General features: G+C 44.0%; 1 protein-coding gene across 1 annotated transcript; it reads left to right on the top strand.

Annotated features, from left to right (window-relative positions):
• Nucleotides 1–14,858: 14,858 nt before the first annotated feature.
• On the top strand, nucleotides 14,859–16,148 carry pou3f3a (POU class 3 homeobox 3a). Its single transcript, XM_076160548.1, has one exon. The coding sequence runs from the start codon at nucleotides 14,859–14,861 to the stop codon at nucleotides 16,146–16,148; it is 1,290 nt and encodes a 429-aa protein (XP_076016663.1).
• The last annotated feature ends 3,576 nt before the right edge of the window (nucleotides 16,149–19,724 follow it).

Raw genomic sequence — 19,724 nt, 5'->3', positions numbered from 1 at the left:
TCCTTCCTCTTTTAAACATTCTTTTCTCCCTCTACTTTTCTCTTTTATGTTCATTTCTTCATCCTCCCCTCCCCATGTCGTTCAGGCCCGGAGAACAAACAGCCGAGCAGACGGAGCCGCACGGGCAAACTTTGACAAAGTAAAGGAAATGCCATCCGTAGAAGAAGAGGAAGAAGAGGAAGAGGCCAGACTGCAGGCAGTGAGAGTCCCACGTAAGAGGAGCGCGGCGTGTAACATTTGATAAATAAACATAACTTAAAGCTCTGTCAGCTCCTGTTAGAACGGCCCCACAGCCGCGCTTCATTTGTTTGGCTGCTCTGAGGGGAAGGAATATTTAATGGCTGATCTGAATGACATGAATAATCACACATAGCATTTTCTGGAAGCCACAAGCGCACTTAATGATGACTTGTGCATTGATGTTTAAGATTTACATACTAATCATGTAAATACGCAAACACTGGAAATAGAATCTCCTCGTTTTATGCGTTACGTCTGATTAGATACGTAGATGTTTCCAGCCTGGAGGTGTCCTGCCTGGTGCCATGCTCATGGGCGATGGGCAGGAGCATTAACCCAGTCTAAGTTATACTCATTTCTTTAAGGTGGAGAGGTCAGATGTCACTCAGAAAGGAGCGGCGCCCGTGTGGAACCTATTCATGATGCTTCCACCTCAAACATCACCATGACTTGATTCTCCTCTTCTTCAAAGTACGTCAACAGTTTTGATTGTTTCTGTGCGGGCGTCTACGTCGCCATGGTACCTTGTTCGGCAACGATAAATCTAATCATCTCAAATCTTGTAGAAACATGTGAAACCACAACATTTAGCTTATCGGGTTTGCTGTTGATAATCCAGCGTTCTCTGCTGCGTCACGCCTGAAGGAGAAGCGTTTTCCTTCCATTTCTGACTTTGATTTTGATCACAAAGTTTGAGCGAGTGTCACCTTCTTTCCTTTTTTCTTTTTTTAACCTTCACTAAATGCTTAAGCAGCATCTTATTCCCATTTCCCTCTCTGGCAGTACATTTTCTCCGAGTGAGTTTAATATCTTTTTTTGCATTATGTGCCACAATGATGGATTATCTTGATTGTCGTCGGCGGTGACAGTAGCGGCAGCAGACGCAGGATAAACCCTCTTCTGTCCGACTCCACTTCGCCCATCAACGCCCCACAATAAATCTTCTGAATGCATATTTAACACTGAATCAGTGCACGGCGTAGCTTGAAGGTTAACCTGTTTTGTGATTGAATTTGTTATTCAAATGCCTCCACGCCTGCTGCAGAAGGATTTGAACATTCCACAACAGTTACCACTCATGGTTTGATGATTGTGTTTGAGAGAAGAAAATCAAACCATTATACCATTACGCACAACGTTACAAACTGATTTGGGCTTTTTTTTGGAACACACACACACACACACACAGACACACACACACAGACACACACACACACACACACACACACATTGCAGTACCAATGTTCTCCAAAGCAATGCAGCGATCACAATGAGACAAAACATCACATCCATCCCATAATAGACTCTATTATGACTATATGTAAACATTCAATTTGGTCCACATCGAGATAAACAACTATTTCTGAGGACAAGTGAAGAAATGAAGCCCTATTAATATGATAATACTTGTCCCTTTGTCTTAGGGGCAGGGGGCAGGGGGTCGCTGGTAAAGTGGGTTAAATGTTGCTCACGGCAACAAGGTCATCGGTGCAAATCCCCATGCAGCCTGGATCCTTTCTGTGTGGAGGTTCATGTTCTCCCTGCCCTCAAGGTACTCGCACTGTGTGTGTGTGTGTGTGTGTGTGTGTGTGTGTGTGTGTGCAATCGCCCCATTAGTGTGTGTGTGTGTCAGATCATTGCTGGTGCCTGTGCCGTTGACCAACACTATTTTTCACACAGGCTCAAGTAGAAAGGAAGAATTTTCCCACAGAAGAAGAGATTCCCTCTGTGTCTTCAGCCTTGGTGGAGGTATGTTTACTAGAATCCTATCACACTTTCTAATCTCCGTTAGGATGTTTCAGGATTATGAGTTCCTTACCTCTTAACAAGCTGCTCCTAATGACTGAAGCATCATAATCAGCTCTGACTGCTTTGCTGTGCAGCAGAGAAGCACGCCGCTCAAACTTTCCACTCCAATTAGTGATTGGCTAACGCGTCTCCCTGTAGACCTGCCACAGAAACCAAGACGTCTGTTATTGCTTCCAGCAGCTCCAGGGGGACAGCAGGTTATCCCACAGCTGTCTGATCAATAATGAATGTTTGAGGATATGTTGCTATCTGATGACACAAGCGATGCAGATAATAATGACGGGAGAGGAGGGAAACGCTTTTCCCTTCACTCGGCGTTTGCAGGAGGATGATGGAGCTCCGTGTGGAGGTCACAGGTTCATTTTCATCCCTGCGCTGGCTTTCAAAGTCGCCCTTGGATGAAGGAAGAGACCCTCAGTCAGAGCCGCTCTCAATCAAACCCTGATCAAGCTCAGCAGCAGATCTGACTCTAAATAATGCATGACTTGGCTTTCCATACATACTTCCTGCTGGGACACTCAAGAAGGTGTTTGGGATCTCTCCTCAACTTCAAACATCCTCCTTTCATCTCGGCTTCTGCAAGACGTTTTGACACTGAAAGTACAGGAAGAAATGAGCGATAAACTGGAGCGGCACATGTTTTAGTAGCTTAGTACTTATTTGATCATTTACATAATAAAACACCTGAACACACACATTAAGATAGGCAGTTACATGTGTGTGTTAGGCCCAATTATGACCCAGATTTGAAAGTTGTTGACTAATTATGCAGGAACATCAACATGATTGCCTTTCTATCTTATGGACATGGTTAGGTTGTCTGGTTCAGATTTGGTCTTTCAGTAGAAGGCCACTATTTTGCAGAGAGCTCCAGTCAGATGAGGCTCTGATGCTGATAGAGATGCAGCCCATTCCTTTACATCCAAGTGAAGTCATGTGTGTAATTGCTCTGGGACAGGAAATGCACCGTGTGTGAATATAAGGAAACACTGTCCAAACAACATCACCTCTGTTTGTCTGAAGTCACACAGACACTGCAGCGGAACGGGGAGAAGTTCATGATGAGAGCACCGAGTGGAACAAGGAGAAGGAGGAGGTGAAACAAAACCTGGAAAGTCGAGTCGAGGCTGCAATTAAAGAGAATAGTCCTCAGACAGCAGGTACACCGAAAACTGGGTTCATTATGTTGTGAGAGAAGCTATTACAACAAATGAGGCACAGAAAGGAGTGAGAACATGGCTGTCCAGCTGACAGACAGCGGGGGAGGGGAGGTGCAGCAGGACTACATGTTACTGTCCCATGAGAGACTCTGCTGTTATTGATCCTCAAGGCCAAGGGCAGGAGGAGGCTGACACCTCAGACATCCACCTCTGCCTCCTTGATTTTGGCCTACAACTAGGAAGCTGGCCTTTAACCTTCACCCTTTGACCTTTGGAGCCCTCCCCTGCCCCCCTCCCCAGATGTGAACTGAGTGGAGTGTTTTGGTGTCCAGGCTGGGTTCCCCAACATCTAACATCTGCACACTGATCAACAGGAAGGAGAGGTATGAATGACAAAGGGTTTCAGTAGAACGCAGAGAGAGAGAGAGTGTGTGTGAGAGAGAGAGATAGAGATAGAGAGAGAGAGAGCGAGGGAGAGAAAGAGTGAGGGAGGGAGGGAGGGAGAGAGAGAGGCTGGGGTGGGGTGGGGTGGGATGGGGGGGTCATACACTCCTAAGAGGCAGTCGTAAATTGGCCACAGCTTGGTGGTATCGATCTGGTGATTTAATTACATGAGCATGCACTTAACACACACACAGACACACACACACACACACAATGAGTAAAGGATGATGGATCACAGTATTATGGAGCTGTGACACCGCCTTTGCATACGTTGTGTTAACACGAGTGCTGGAAATTAAAAGAACAATGTTTGATGTCTTCAATTCAGCTCAGTGCAGATGGATCCTCATCATATTAGATTCATGCACACTCCAATCATTTACACCTGAACTCTTTACGTCATTAAATCCTTAACTAATTATTATTTAAATTTCCTGTTGGACAAAGAATTTGTTTTGTTTCACTGAACATTGCAACAAACTCTTACATGATTACGACGATTACAGGCTTTGATATCAGACGCTGGACCAGACACGATCAATACATAGGTTAATACATAGGTTAAAGGTGAGAGGTGTGTGTGTGTGTGTAGCATAATGGGCCACCCCGATGATTGAATCAGGGTAACAAAGACACATTTATGAATGAGGGGATGTGATGTGTCTGGGGCTCAAACCTGTGCAGTAAACCACAGAGCCTTTCAGAGGCTTGTTGTTATAATGATTTTATATTAGTGTGTGAATCAATTATATGCCAACAACCTGCACGTTTATTATTCCAATATTCACTGTATGTCATGCATAGTGATGTTCTTAGAGTGATAAACATGGACTAATAGTTTAGTTATATGGTTCTGGTGCTCCAGAGTCATTATGCTTTAAGTTCACAGCCCCGTCCCATCTCCATCACTCCACTGCGTCCTTATTACCTTTATCAATCTACTGTAGCCCAGAACAAAGACCTTTGTGTTCAAACAGCAATTACTCTCTCATCTCCCGAGGCATCGGCCCAGGCCTAATTGGATTTAAATGAACCCCCAAATTTCCCTTTGTTACGGCAAATAACATGTAAGGCTTTTTAATTAAGATCCGATACAAGCCCACGTGGAGGGCCTGCTTTCACTTTCATGTCCTGCTCTTCAAATAGACTCTGAGGTGCAGAGCCTGCATGGCAGACAGTTTGGTGCAGTTTGACTCAGTGGGGGGTTGTGTGTGGTGTATACGCGTGTGTGTGTGTGTGTGTGTGTGTGTGTGTGTGTGTGTGTGTGTGTGTGTGTGTGTGTGTGTGTGTGTGTGTGTGTAAGTGGGATCTATCAGGTTGGCTGGATCGGTTAATTAAAAGACCTCTGATGTGATTGATCAACTTCTTTAAGAGCAGTGAACACATGTTCAACTTTGGATTGCACTGCTGTTTACTGCACATGTATGTTATAAGTACAGAAAAAACATTCAGGCTTAAAGATGATGCAATGTTGCTTCGGTGCCAAGACATCACAATGCCAGCCAGCTGTTTGTTGACTGAAGGCCGATGATGCTTCACTTGATGCCTGCCAGATCATTATTGGTCTGATTGATCTACTTCAGTCTCCAGGATTGGAAACAACTAATACAGAAAAGAGGAATCCACCAAATTTACCAAATCAAAATCATCATGGTGAGAACTCGTCCCTGTCTGTAAACAACAGCATCAAGGCTTCTGTGACGTTACAGGGAGTTGTGTAGAAACAGTGAAGGTCTCAAAGGCTACGTCCTCCCGTTAGTGCTGAAGACGACACGTTTGTTTCATTTTCAGGCTGCATTGTGACTTGTCCTTGGATGGACTGTGGCTGCACCACCATCAAACCCTTAAAACCTGTTAATTATATCCCATTTAGTTCTAAAACTCTCTGGAGCAGGACTCAGGCTAATTTTATCTCTCTCAAAGCTTTGTGAAGTGTGAAGTGTCCGTTTGAAGGGGCAGAAAAGTGTTCTGGCTGAGTTTAATCTCGTCACATGTGTTTAACAGATGCTCCAGCACAAAGGATCCATTGCATTTGGCAAAGGTGTACAGGCGGAGTGAAATGTGCTGAGGTGTCAGCCTCTACACTGCAGTGACAGGGATCATCCGCCGCTTCTAAAGTGATTAGGTTGCAACTCCACGGATCTCTATTGTCGGGGGAGAAATGATTGATAGATTGATCTTCTGCATGCGTCCTCCTATAATATGCAGCCATTACACAGGCTGGAACAGGAAGTCATCACTCAACCAATTGCTGTCATGAATCATTCAACCTCTGACTTCATCACTTTGTTAAGTCAGCTTTGGTCAATCTTAGTGAAAGATTCATGAGAGAGTAAATGTAACACTTTGCACTTTTGAAATGTGATTTTGTGGATCAGTTTTAGAGATTTTTGTCTTTATTTTTATTACACTTGTTTAATAAAACCAGCAGAACTCTGTGTGTCACTGTTGGAGCTCTCACACATTTCTAAGCACTGCACTGCTGCTAAATACTGACCTTCCTCTTCTGTGAATTTCCAGGGGAAATAATGATAGATTAAGGAAGGAAATCATTTCTGCATTGCTTGATCCCAGAACCCTCAGTTTGTCCATTATTTTGAATAGAATAAATATTTACACAACACCTCTCTTATAATTCACCGCAGCAAACAATGACAAAATCCATTTCTTTGCCTTTACAGCAGAATCTAAAGCAAACTTCATTACAAGTGCAAGAAAGTTAAAGTTAAAGTTCAATACTGTGTTAATTATAGATTTAAAGGACTGCAGCAGAGTGTGTGAATGCATGTGTGTAACAAGTCCACCAGCGTCTGTGTGGCCTCAGACAGAGCTGAGATCTGGGAGATTACATCATCACATAGGGCAGAAACAGCTGAAACAAAGCAAGGAGAGGCTGATCAGGAGTGAGAGGGGCCTGTGGGACCTCACCTCTCTCTCTCTCCCCCTCTTTCGTCCCCTCTTTCGTCCCCTCTCGCTCTCCCTCTCTCTCCCCCGTGCTCTCTCTCTCTCTCTCTCTCTCTCTCTCTCGCTCTCTCTCTCTCTCTCTCTGTGTTCTTTTCAAGTCTGGAGCATTCCACTCTTCCTCCATAAGGTAAAGCTGAACAGTTGCATGTGGTTTGTGAGTGAATTAATCATGATGATTAATTGGCTTTCAAGTTAAATATCCAGTGAGCGATGTCAGGCTGCCAGACATCAGGGCTAAATTGACAGGCCTTTAAGGAGAAGCAGATTGATTTACACGCAGTCTAATGAATCCCCCTCCACCCAGAAGGGGAGGAAAGGTAAACAAGTCGTCTCTTCTCTGTCCTCCCCTCTGCTGTCTTCAGAGTGCACTTTGCCCGACTCAAAGCAGGTTTGGAGTCTCTGGGACTATTGATAAATCCCCTTTTTCACTTTTCCCAACTGCTTTTCTACACTGAAAGAAAGAAGGAAGAAGAATAAACAAGAAAGAAAATGTGTGTTCCGTACTTGTTTAAGTTGTACTTTAATTTGAAAATATTCCGTATTTACATCAAACCTTCTGTGTTTACTTTATGTAACGGATGGCACTGGTCCACATTGGAATTCATAGTTGGACCAGTAACGGTATACTTTGAGAAATCACATTATAATTTAAATGTTTTTATAAAGACCAGGATAAAAAACAAACTGTGAAGGATCTATAAGGTTCTTCTCTCAAATTTCTCTTGAGCCCAATAATGCAAATCTTTAAATGGACTGAATGAGGACGACGACAGTTATACAGTCCAGTAAGGGAACAACTCCACTTGATGATTTCTATTGTGTTCGATCACGCTGCAGCTTCCTGGTTGAAGCACATCAGAGCTCCAGCTGCGTTGTTGTTGTGTTATGCAGTTATTGCAGAGTTCAAAACGCTGCAGTTAAAATGTGCTTAAGTGAGGTTAAAGTGTAACTGCAACTGTAACTGGCACGTTAGAGTTTCTGTGTTTTGAGGACCTAAAATAAGTGGCGTTGCTTCACATCGACAGTGACACAATAATATGAAGGTTGATCTTCTACAGTGTCTTCAGTAAGAGCCTCCTGTTGACTGTGCCTCACCTGAACATGGTCCACACACCAAATCCAGGACGGCCTTTTTCAAAATCATATCCGAGAGAGATCAAATGGATTATTGGGTCACGGAAATCAAGAGAATATTCACTCTGTCTCTGAAATGTTTCCTTGTGCAGTTCCACCCTTTCTCTCTGCTCTGATGTCCGACATGCTGTTTCCAGTGCAACGCCTAATTCTAATCTAAAATCTTTAGTCCGGTGCTAAGTGAAAGGTCATGCCTGGCAGAGAGCACAGGCCCCGCTGCACTGGCTGTGTTTTGATGTTCAGTGCTACCTATTCCCTCTCTGTAACCCCCGTGAGCCCCTCTGATCTGCTCTGCGGCTCATTAAAACACCCTCTCCACCTCCACATTAGCATCAGAGTCATGGTCAGACTGCTTTGTGTGATGAGGGCGGAAAACAATATCAATAACAACAACAAAAACAATGGTAGCCCTCGGTCCACGCAGGAGAGGAGGAGAGAGGTCTTTGATAAAGCACATCAAAGGGAGAGGCGGTAAAGTGGGCCGCACGTACGCCGCACGCATGCCAAGGTCGTCTCTGATCCTGCCTGTGTGGCATTAGTGCAGGGAGGGGGGGGGGGGACAAGGTGAGCTGCTGGGTTTGCAGGACATCTTCTCAAGGATGGGAAATCAAACATTAGAATGGCTCTCCACATCTGTTAGAGCTGATTATTCCGTTGCCCTTCAGCAGAGGCGGTGAGAGTTAGGGCTGAAGTTTCAGCCTGAAACATCTACAGCACAGGTGAAGGCTAATCACTGTTAGGGAGGAGTTCATTTAGTTACCTGTGGCAGGAGCTTATGCTTTCACTTGCCTCTTAGCAGGATCGCTCGTACAGATGTGAACAGATTTTGACCAAACTCTCTCTGTGTGTGTGCAGAGTGCAATGTGATCCGTGGAGGAACCTGTTACAGTTTGGTGTGGATCCAAGAACAGATAAAAGAATTTTCTGTGGATTTGTTAACATTGCAAGATCGGGTGTTTTCTCGAGGGGCTCACAATTACACACATAACATAACACACAAACAGTTACAGCAAAGTGAAGCACAGTGCTTTTAGGGCAAAAAGGTCCCTGGTTTGAAGCCGGTTGTTCCCCAGCCGCCATGCTAGCTACATTTACGCTCACAGTATTTATTCTGATATTTGTCCAACAAAGACAGTTAGTCAGACCAAGGTATGATTATATAAGTGCAAGCTGTGGCCTCACTAAGGCCTCAGTCTAAGCTTACTCCAGCTGAAACAGGTGTGTGGGTGTAAACAGACTCGTAGTCAGAGTATTTGACACACTCGACACACTTTGGGTGGCTGCTAGCTAGTGAAATAGCTGGCTAACGCTTAGCTCAAGCTGTAGCAGGCGGCTAAACTGGTCAGTCATGAGTTGTGGCAGCTGGTAAATCAGTCAAGCTACTTTTACTTTTATAAACATCAGCATTTGTACAGTTTTGTTTGTGTTTGGCATCAGTAGTCCCCTGCTGTTCTTTGTTAAATGCAGATGCTCGTTAGCCGTCTGCCTCTTCTCATTTAAAACAACAGCCACACTTTAGTTTTGATTTGATTTGGGATGATAAATGCTATATAACTACACAAAGAGGTGTACATTCACTATAGTATAAGGGATATAAGTGATATTCTAACCCTTCATCAGTAACTTCATTAAACACCCTGCATGTTGCCTCTCCGAATAATGTGAAACAAAGACTCCAGCTTTGTTAGAGGAAACTAAAAATATCTGTTCCTCTTGTTAGCCTTAAGGGAGTCCACGATGCAGCCCTGTGACTTTTAAAGAGGTGACGCTCCCCTCACTGTGCTGTGAATAAGTGTTAACTCCAAAACTGCAGGCCGTCATTTACATGCTGTGTTTAAAAGTATCCATTGTATTTATCTAATTAGTTTCTGACACAGAACAATACTCGCTGTGAGTTCTATACGCTCTGCACTTCAGTCAAACTCCACAGGTGAATCCAGCCAACATATAGCTCATTATAAACACAGCCATCGCTCTCACCCAGCTGAAACATCACAGCTCTGTTTTTATTCTCATGGCACTCTGAAAATGTTAATTAAGTTACAGTGGAACTCTCACTGAAAGTGTCAGAGTATACGGGGGTTAAGTCAGTGTATGTCAGTTTGCTATCAGAAATCAATAGAGCTAGTTGATGAAATGGCTTTAGGATCAGTGCAGAGTGTAAGATCATGAATCCAAACGGCAGGATTTTTCTTCCATTCCTGCCAGTTTCCCCACTTGTATAATCAATTACTTAATATTTCAGTATTTGATACTTCCTTCTTTCCTTCCAAACCCACCTCAGAAATCATCTCTACTACAGAGGGACCTTTATAACCACGTGGCCCTTGGTGGGGGCTTCAGAGAGAAATCTGTCCATTCATGAAAGCTGCAGGGCCGGCCAGTCTCAGCCGCACCAGCCGGCCCTTCGGGGACCCCCCGCTGTTTGACTTGGCTCGCGGCTAGACCCGGGTACAGGGCTGCAGTTGTCCATAGCCACAGGCTGCAGAGCTGCAGGTATTTCCTGACTGAGTTTCCCTGTCCTTGTCTTTGCAGTCGCATTGGAAAGGCTGCGGGGGAAACTTCGGAGAGAAGGAGAGAGAAGGAAACATATTCAAAGGAAACGGGGAGGGAACAAATGCACCCTTAACTGCACCCTTAAATGTATCTTGTTCAATATTTCTGTTAACATACATCTAATCTATGCTTTCATATTCCACAGAATTAAGCAAAGCGGATGACCAAAAGGAAATGAAAGGCTCAGCGGCTTCCTTTTCTTGACCCCTGCTTTCATGTGTCATTTTTGCAGGCATATAAGCAGTGTTTGCTTGACTCTGACTCACTTAAAGTATACACCAAAGTCCCATCTTTTCCCAATTTCCTCTCTTTTCCTTCTATGACAGTCCAGATGTTTCTGCTATGCCCTCTTCTATCATTCTGTCTCTTTTAGTTTAGCATAAATATTCAGTTTAGACTCTCGCTGCTTGAAGAAAGCCATCATTCCAAGAACATCTTTTACCATTATGGTAATGCATGGAGACACTCTGAACTTGGCTGAGGGAGACTCTTGCACGCACCTGCGAGCACCTGTGTACACACACACACACACACACACACACACACACACACACACACACACACACAGAAGAGAGAGAGAGAGAGAGAGAGAGAGAGAGAGAGAGAGAGAGAGAGAGAGAGAGAGAGAGAAAGTGAGGGGGGGGGGATGATAGTATCTCTGCTATTTCCTTTTCCTTTGCCCCTTTCCCATTATCTGCTGGGATTAATGAATGTCATTTTCACACATTAACTTCTCTCAATCACACATAATGGTCCAGTGTTTAACCAGTGCATCTGTCCCTTGGGTGTCATCATTTAAATCACAGCATGGGCTAGTAATTGGCTATTGTTCCAGTGTGGCAGACATGACTGCCCTCTACCTTTCCCCCCCGCTAAACAAGGAATTCAAGCATCAAGAGCAGTTAAGAAATGGATTAACACAACAACACAAAATGTCCAATCCTCAGCCTTTAAATTTGTCTGGGCTGTTTTCTTAGATTTCTCTTCTCTCTGTGAACAACAGCTTTGTAAAGGGATACACTTTGATCATTCTCCCTTCACATCCTCCAGCCTTCTCCCCTTTTCACTCTCTGCACCACAACTATCACACTTTGTCTCCCCTTCTCTCTCTTTTTGCGGCTCCTTCTGCTTCTGATTTAAACACGCAGCGGGGGGTTGTGGGTAGAGACTCACGCTGTGAACGATCTCTCTGACTCAGGGAGAGCTGAAGGTCAAACTCGCCTGCGAATGGAACCATGGGATGACACGGAAGCGGCTGTGACAGAGATGTGACTTTGTTGTGAGGTGAGGGTTTTACAGTTTCCACGACGTAAACATACATATGTGCTGCGAATGACCGTAAACAGTGCAAAGTTTTCTGCGTGTTCCCACATGAACACTGAGTAAGAAGTGACTAACCACGGCTGAGAATTTATCAACTTTACAGCCAAACACAAAATGTTGTTTCATCTGCCTGGTTTCTATTTCTCTATCTTTGTAATTATACACAAAGGCAAACAGAACACGAACAAGTGAAAATCATCTGTTTCTTTGAATGGAAAACTCCTGGAGCACACATGAAGGTTTTTCCCTTTTCCCGTTTGCAATTTTTGTTGGAAGCATTTGCATATTTCAAAAGTCGACCAAAGAAAATAGCCTGAGGCAGAAAAAGGGCTGAGCTGCTGTGCATATTGAGAGAAAGAGAGGGAGAGGGAAAGAGAGGGAGAGATAGAGAGGGGGGAGAGAGGGAGAGAAAGAAAAAGATGATTGCAGATGATTTGAGGATGAACAATGTCAATTACCTGATCATGTTGTGTGTATTATCCCAAATTAATTGCAATATTCTCTGCAGATGAAACTGCTTGTTTGCTTTTGGATTGTCGAGCAGCTCAGAAAGAGAAACCAGGCGAGTTGGAGAATGAAAATGTGCATCATAAGAAGGCCTCTTCACCCAGCTTCCTTCATGAATAACAAATAGAGGAGCCTGACCAGCCAGCACAACACATGAAAAACATTACTGCATTCTCTGACTCGTCTGGTTCTCTCTATATTCCGCTGGCTGGCTTTAAACATGTGGAACACTGGGATGCTTTTGTCCTGCCTCTCTGTTTTTACTGCGCTTTACTGGCTACGTTACTGAAAGAAAGCTCGTCGTTCAACAGGTTTTAGAAACTCTGGTGTTCAGTGTATCAAACATGATATGTTATAGTTTCCAGTGAAAGGAGGATTTGTGAATGACTTAGGAGACATTTATCAGACGCAGGGACAGCCTGGTAAAGTCTTGAAAGAAAACACAGCAGAGTAATCACTCAGCAGATACGGTTGCATGTTGTACAGCTGAAAGAGTGTAACGCAGTCAATTTGTCATTGTTTTATGAGTATTTTTGTTGTACTTTGTGCTTGTGGCTTAATCTTGTGTTGAGAGTATAATTGTGCCCTGATTGCCACCATGACCCCACAAAAATGTTGCAGCGCTTTGAGAGAGAACACAACGGCTGGACTGCTGGTGAATTTGAAAAGTATAAATGAGATGAAACAGTCAAACCAGAAAGCTAAATTCATATTGAATGTGTTTCATAAATGGATATATAATAATATATTCAGCAATAACTTTATAGTGACCACAGTATTTGTTACTCATGGAATCTTCATAATTACATTCATGAATGATTTGTATTCTAGTTTTGTTGGTTTCATAATAGCTCTATTGCTGCAGATACTTTAGGAAATTTGTCTCGCTGCACAGATTTGCCATTCAAATCCTCCTGTAGTCATTCATTTAGGTTAGTGGTTCTTAAAATGTGGTGTAAGTGCCACCAGAGGTACTTTACACAGCCCTGGTGGTATGCAGGATTACTCTGGAGCTTCCTGCACAGCTTAAGAGATGCAAATCAAAAGAGATACTTTTTAAGTTGAATATGAATTCTGTTTTAATTAAGTTATTTTTTGTTGAAAATAGCCGAAGCCTCCTCCCATGTGCACACAATGTGCTTTCGATCTCTGACAGTAAAGTGTCTCTGTGGCAGCGCAGCACACATGCACATGTCTGTGTGTCTGCTTGGTGAGGTGGTACTCACATGTGTTGGTTTGCTCAGAGGTGGTACACTCCATCCAAAACATTTGACAAGCTTTGAATTAGGTAAAGTGGGACATCAGTTGGTTGCTGAATGCGGCTGCAGGCTCAGGTTGAGATGCAGGATGAGCTGATGAAAATACTTTACTCTCTACTTTCATCTTTTTCTGTCAAAGTTACTTTTTCAACACAAATAAATGAAAGTAAGAAGAATATAAATGATAGCGCCACATTTATTTGGCAAAACACCCTTTCTCTCCTCAGCCTGCTTTTCTTTGAGGCCATACTGTAGCTTTTACAACCAGTGGATAGAATAAATGTAGAGACTCTCCATAATCTTACCCTGACCCGGTATATGGAAACATCCTGTGTTTGGGTTTGTGTGTAAAGAATGAAAACTGCATGTGTAAAGCAAAACACCTTCAGTCGGTCCACCATGGCCTCTTCTTTACCATCTGAAAAGGAGAGCACATTGAGATGCAGGAGGCGTACAGATCACATGTGAGCCTGAGACACAATACTACACTACAAAACACACAATATACAGTCCTGCAAACACACAATATACAGTCCTGCAAACACACAATATACAGTCCTGCAAACACACAATATACAGTCCTGCATACACACAATATACAATTCTGTCTAACATCACTGACTATGTAGTTTAAAGGTTTGTCAGTACTACTACTACTTAACAATAATAATGATAATAATAATGATGATGATGATGAAATACTATTATTACTATTAATGATAATAATAATAATAATATGAAATAATGTGTTTTAATTTAAGAATATTTTCTTTTTATTGTGAGTATTTATGTATTAATTATTCACTTTGTATTGACCCAGACTGAATAGTTCTCTGTCTTTGTGTTTGGTTGTAACGTTTCTCGCATGTCGTTGTTCTTCAGCGTTCCAAACTTTGCGTACCGGAGGCTCAAAGGGAGACGGAGCTGCTGCGCCGCTGCTCTCTGTGTCTGCGCGTCCAATCAGCTCCAGCTCTGCTAAACCTTCCTGATGTAATTGGATGGTGATGGAGAGGAAGACGCAGCCTGGACGCAGCGTAAACACACGCTCCTCTTCCTCGCTTCACAGAGGACGCGCTCGATACAACAGAAGAAGTGAACACAACTGCAGAGAAGACAGAGCGGCGGTGCACTTAGGTTTCCTTTTCCTCCGCTGTGACTTCAGAAGGTTTCAGGCTCGAGTCACGTTCCTTTGTTTTGCTACGTTTCAAAGAGAAAGTGTTTTTTATGTCACTAAATTTATGGATTAATCACTATTGGAGCTCCCGGGACAGAGAAAACTTTTGATGGCCCCTGTTTCACCGCTCAGGACTTAGAAAGACAGAAAGTGTTAAAAAGCTGAGGAGGGTTTGATTAGACTTTGTTGACAATCGCACAATAATTCCACTCACGCATCTGAATTGGTGGATTAGAATCTCGGACTTGAACCAAACAGCAGAAGAGACCGCTTCATCGCTGGACATTGATGGTTTGGGGGATGGCAGCAGCCACCTCCAGTCCATACTTAGCCAGCAGCAGGATCTTATCGTCCGGCGCGGTCCTTCACGCTGACCGCAGGAGTGGTGGCATGCAGCCCGGCAGCACCACGGTGTCTGGAGGATACCGAGGGGACCCGTCACTCAAGATGGTCCAGAGTGACTTCATGCAGGGAGCCATGGTGGCGAGCAACGGGGGCCACATGCTGAGCCATGCCCACCAGTGGGTGACATCGCTGCCTCACGCTGCAGCCGCGGCAGCCGCAGCCGCCGTGGCTGCAGCCGAGGTGGGCTCGGCGTGGCCCCCCAGCTCCCAGCAGCAGGACGTGAAGCGGGGCAGGGACGAGCTCCACTCGGGCACCGCGCTGCACCACAGGTCCCCGCATCTAGGAGCCCACCAGACTCACCCGGGAAGTTGGGGCGGCAGCTCCACGGCGCACATCAGCATCACGGAGGGGCAGCAGCACCACCAGCAGCAGGCGCTCATCTACTCCCAGCCCGGTGGCTTTACGGTGAACGGGATGCTGAGCTCACACGGGGGCCAGCGCCTGGTGCACCCGGCGCTGGTGCGCGGAGAGTCCCCGGAGCTGGACCACGGGAGTCACCATCACCACCATCACCACCACAACAACCACACGCACCATCAGCAGCAGCAGCAGCAGCAGCAGCAGCAGCAGCAGCATCACCCGGTGAACCACGAGCCGCACTCGGACGAGGACACGCCGACATCTGACGACTTGGAGCATTTCGCCAAACAGTTCAAACAGCGGCGGATAAAGCTCGGGTTCACCCAGGCGGATGTGGGCTTGGCTCTGGGCACCCTGTACGGCAACGTGTTCTCCCAGACCACCATCTGCAGGTTCGAGGCGCTTCAGCTCAGCTTTAAGAACATGTGCAAGTTGAAACCTCTGCTGAATAAATGGCTGGAGGAGGCCGATTCCACCACGGGGAGCACGGCCAGCATCGATAAGATCGCCACGCAGGGCAGGAAGCGGAAAAAGCGCACATCCATCGAGGTGAGCGTCAAAGGCGCGCTGGAGAGCCACTTCCTCAAGTCCCCCAAACCCTCCGCGCAGGAGATCACCTCTCTGGCGGACTCGCTGCAGCTGGAGAAGGAGGTGGTCAGGGTCTGGTTCTGCAACCGCAGGCAGAAAGAGAAGCGCATGACGCCGCCTGGGCTGCCGCGCACCCCGGAGGACGCGTACTCCCAGGGCGGCGGGCTGGGTCCTGACACACCGTCCCCCTCCATAGACTGCAAGACAATGTTTAGAGACACGTGAAGACAAAGTCACACACACACACACTAGACTGCTAAGTAACTCCAAGTTTTTACATTAATTTTGGACAAAGTGATTCCTATTTTCCTCAGAGTGTCTCAAAGACCCTCGTGTTCTGTGTGTATTCATGTCTGACAAAACCCTGGACTACTTTATGCATATTAGGGTGTTTTCCCTGCCCTATGAATCAACCTTGGAGCAGAAAAGTAAAGGTAAAAATTAAAAACAGTTCTCAACAGAATTCATAATATGGACTTTATATTTGATGGAAATTGGATGCGAGGATTTGAAGGTAAAGGCTTTAACGTTTTTGTTCCCTTGTAATGCTGCAGAGGTTGATGGACGGTTCTTTGTAAGGGCGTATATTGTGCTTATATATGCTCTGTATTTAGCATTAACCTGATTGTTAATCAGCAATAATATATCTTCATCCAAACGTGTTTCTGGCCTCTGTGTTGTGTGATGCTGGTGATTCCTTGCTGTTTTACTTTGACAAAGTTTGAGAATTCAAATAGCAATTTCAAATAATAACAATGTGATGGTACCTTCTTACTTTCAGACACACTCTCTTCACTTTATGTTCCTATAGTAAAAAGTCTTCTGTGTATTTTTGTGTGATATTTTCCGGAGTATTTATTTTTTTCCACTGTTGTTATTTTCACGGATAGGCTAATTATTTAATAAATTTGTCCTAAGGAAAACAACTGTAGTGGTCATCATAACACACACACACACACACACACACACGCTCAAAGAGCTTCCAAACTTAATAGGCACTTTTGCTATCTAACTAAATATGATCAATACTAAACATTTTATCCTAACTAAACTCAACATGTCAACTTTTAAGTCAGTCTTTAATGAGACAAAAGCGGCAAGATGATTGCAAATGATCTGAAATCCTAAATCCTAAATCCTCCAAATGAAAAGTCTCTATGTGAAATATTCCATGTGCTTAAAGTCGATTTATGTCCCAAGTGACTTATTAGTAACTTCTGTCACTGTAACTGTGAGTAGCTTCATTATGCAGTCCAAACATTCATCATAAACAAGAATAATCTGTCGTTATTATTTTAGGCCTGTTTGTGTTGAGCCCATTTAAGCTTGATTGAATTCATGGTTTTGCTCTCAAATATTTGTGTTATTGCAGTGCGGCCACATCCATCCTGAGACAGGCCCATGGGCTGCAGCTCTGTGGAAACGAGCCAACCCAGGCCCAATATCCCAACTGTTCACCTCCACAGCAGTTGCCAAGGTGACAGCAAGATTGAGTGACACAAGGCTGTGGATCTTTGGCCACAGAAGATGAGTTTGGCGGAAAGAAAGCTCAAGACGCTAAAGACCTAAACCACATAACCCAGTCAGAGACGTGCACAGAAACATCCACATACCTGAGCTTTGATAATAAAAATAACCATAGTGAGAAAGAGGCAAAGAAAAACAGCAGGTATAGTGAAACTTGAAGGAAGGTCAAAGGTCATCTGGTACGGTAGCTGCCTACAAACCAGAGAAAATATCGAGGGAATAAACAGAAACAGAGGAAGTTAATGCATTACCGTTCAGCAAGAAGTCTAGCTCTCTCTCACACACACACACACACACGCACACACACACACACACACACAGCTCTCTACCAAACACAAAGGGCCAATAAGAAACCAGATGCGAGCGATAAGCACGTTTAATAGCTCTGTCACACTCTGTTTAATGTGGCATGTAGACTTTATTAGGAGTCCAATCAGTGCTGGAACCATATTGTTTTTGCTCTGATTAGGATTATTATTATTATTATTATTAGAATTTCCCTAAAAGTGATGCTGCGGCGCAAACGGGTCGAAATGCAAATGTAAAATTTGGCCACATGTCAAAAAAAAAAGACACACTTGATAATCATTAGACAACCTTGAGGGGGCGCTATAATGAAACAAGACATTGGTAGTATTTGACATAATATCTAAAATACCAAATAAACAAAGACTAGACCAGCCATGTAAATGATTCTCAACGGACGTGCCATTTTGGAAAACACGATTCGACTGAACACAATTATGTCTCTATAAACGCAAAGTATTCAATATTGACTCACTAATTAGCTTCACAGTGAGATCATGCAACAAAAGAGTCTCCTGTTCACTTAGACAGCATTCTGTCACAGCCGGCCCCATGCTGACGGGCCGCGGTGCACAGAGCGAGCCAGGGAAGTTACAAATGTCACTCCAACACCAACTCTTTGTCTGTATAGGTGTGTGTGTGTGTGTGTGGTCACGAATGTGTGTCTTAGCTGAACATTGGCAGGATTTTGTGAACTCTGACCCCCTGGTTAAAAATAGCAGTGTGACTGTATGAATGTGTGATGTGATTGGGTCGGCTTAACCCACGCCGGGTCAATTTTCAACCCCTCGGGGAGGAGACACAAATTTTATGGAAGAACGGGACAAAAGCGGTTTTATTTAACCTATTTTGCCCGGTGTAAAGATTTATATGATACAGCTGCTGTGTGAATCTCAACATGTGAAAACCTGAAATTTGAGGATTTGTTGTTTTCATTTCATATTTTCTTACCTGACCAATACCTGACCAGAATAGTAAAAATGAGGCCGAGCTTCAGACAAGTGTGAATATTCATCAGTCACTGCCAAATATAAAATATCTAAGAACTTTGTAAAAAGAATGAAACTCTGAATGAAAATCTGACTTGGTTTCTTATAATAGAGCGACACAGTTGCTGCTAAAACTGTAACACTTAAGATGCAACAATTTTGCAATGAAAGCAATAATAGCCCTCATGTTAAAGACGGAACATTAATGCAAAGGCGATGCTTACAGTATGTGGGCTCTCGTCTACCGCCGGGATACCACATTGCACTGTAATCATCAATGGATGGCCCATAATGTATTCCAGCAGATCTGCAGAAGTAAAATGGAGGTAAAATCTAAGCTCACAAGATTGCTGCATGATCCTCTCTAAGCTTAGCGATGTATAGATGGGAGATAAGGTTGGAATCAGAGGATAAAAACCATTTTAAAGGTTTCAGTCGTCACACATATGCCAGATGTCCTTTCTGAATATCAATGCCGGGATCTGAAAGGTACACGAGAACTCAAAACTCCTCAATCCAACATGAAGCGTGTAACTGTGTGGCTGAGAGCTCATTTCTGTTATTTGCAATTTCACAGTGAGGATGTTGTTATGTTGCGCAATTACAGTTGCTCATAATTGCTCCTAACACCTTGTTAAGGGGTACTTTACATAATTAATACAGGATAATCCCCCTTTAATGCATGTTGTTTGTGTCTGTGTTGTTCAGCCACATAAAATAGTCGTACACCTGTGCCAGTATACCACAAATTAGATTTCAACAGATTCTTCCCAAACTCTCTCTCTCTCTGGTTTGCACATTATCAGTCCCCACTGTTTGGTGTTAATTATTTTCACAGAGCAGGGATTGGTTAACTGCCATTGTCTAACACTGATTAACACTTTGTGTCATCCTCAGTGTGAGTCTGAGCTCATAGAACACTTATGGAGTTAAAAGCAGTGGTGTGTATTACTCAAAGACGTGATGGGTCTATTTTGAG

The sequence above is a fragment of the Genypterus blacodes genome, unplaced genomic scaffold (genome assembly GCF_046128005.1).
Source record: "Genypterus blacodes isolate CSIRO-AG114 ecotype Tasmania unplaced genomic scaffold, CSIRO-AGI_Gbla_v1 ptg000106l_1, whole genome shotgun sequence".
Classification (NCBI taxonomy): Eukaryota; Metazoa; Chordata; class Actinopteri; order Ophidiiformes; family Ophidiidae; genus Genypterus; species Genypterus blacodes.
The sequence above is the reverse complement of the archived record's forward strand: the minus strand, read 5'-3'. Positions and strand labels throughout refer to the sequence as shown.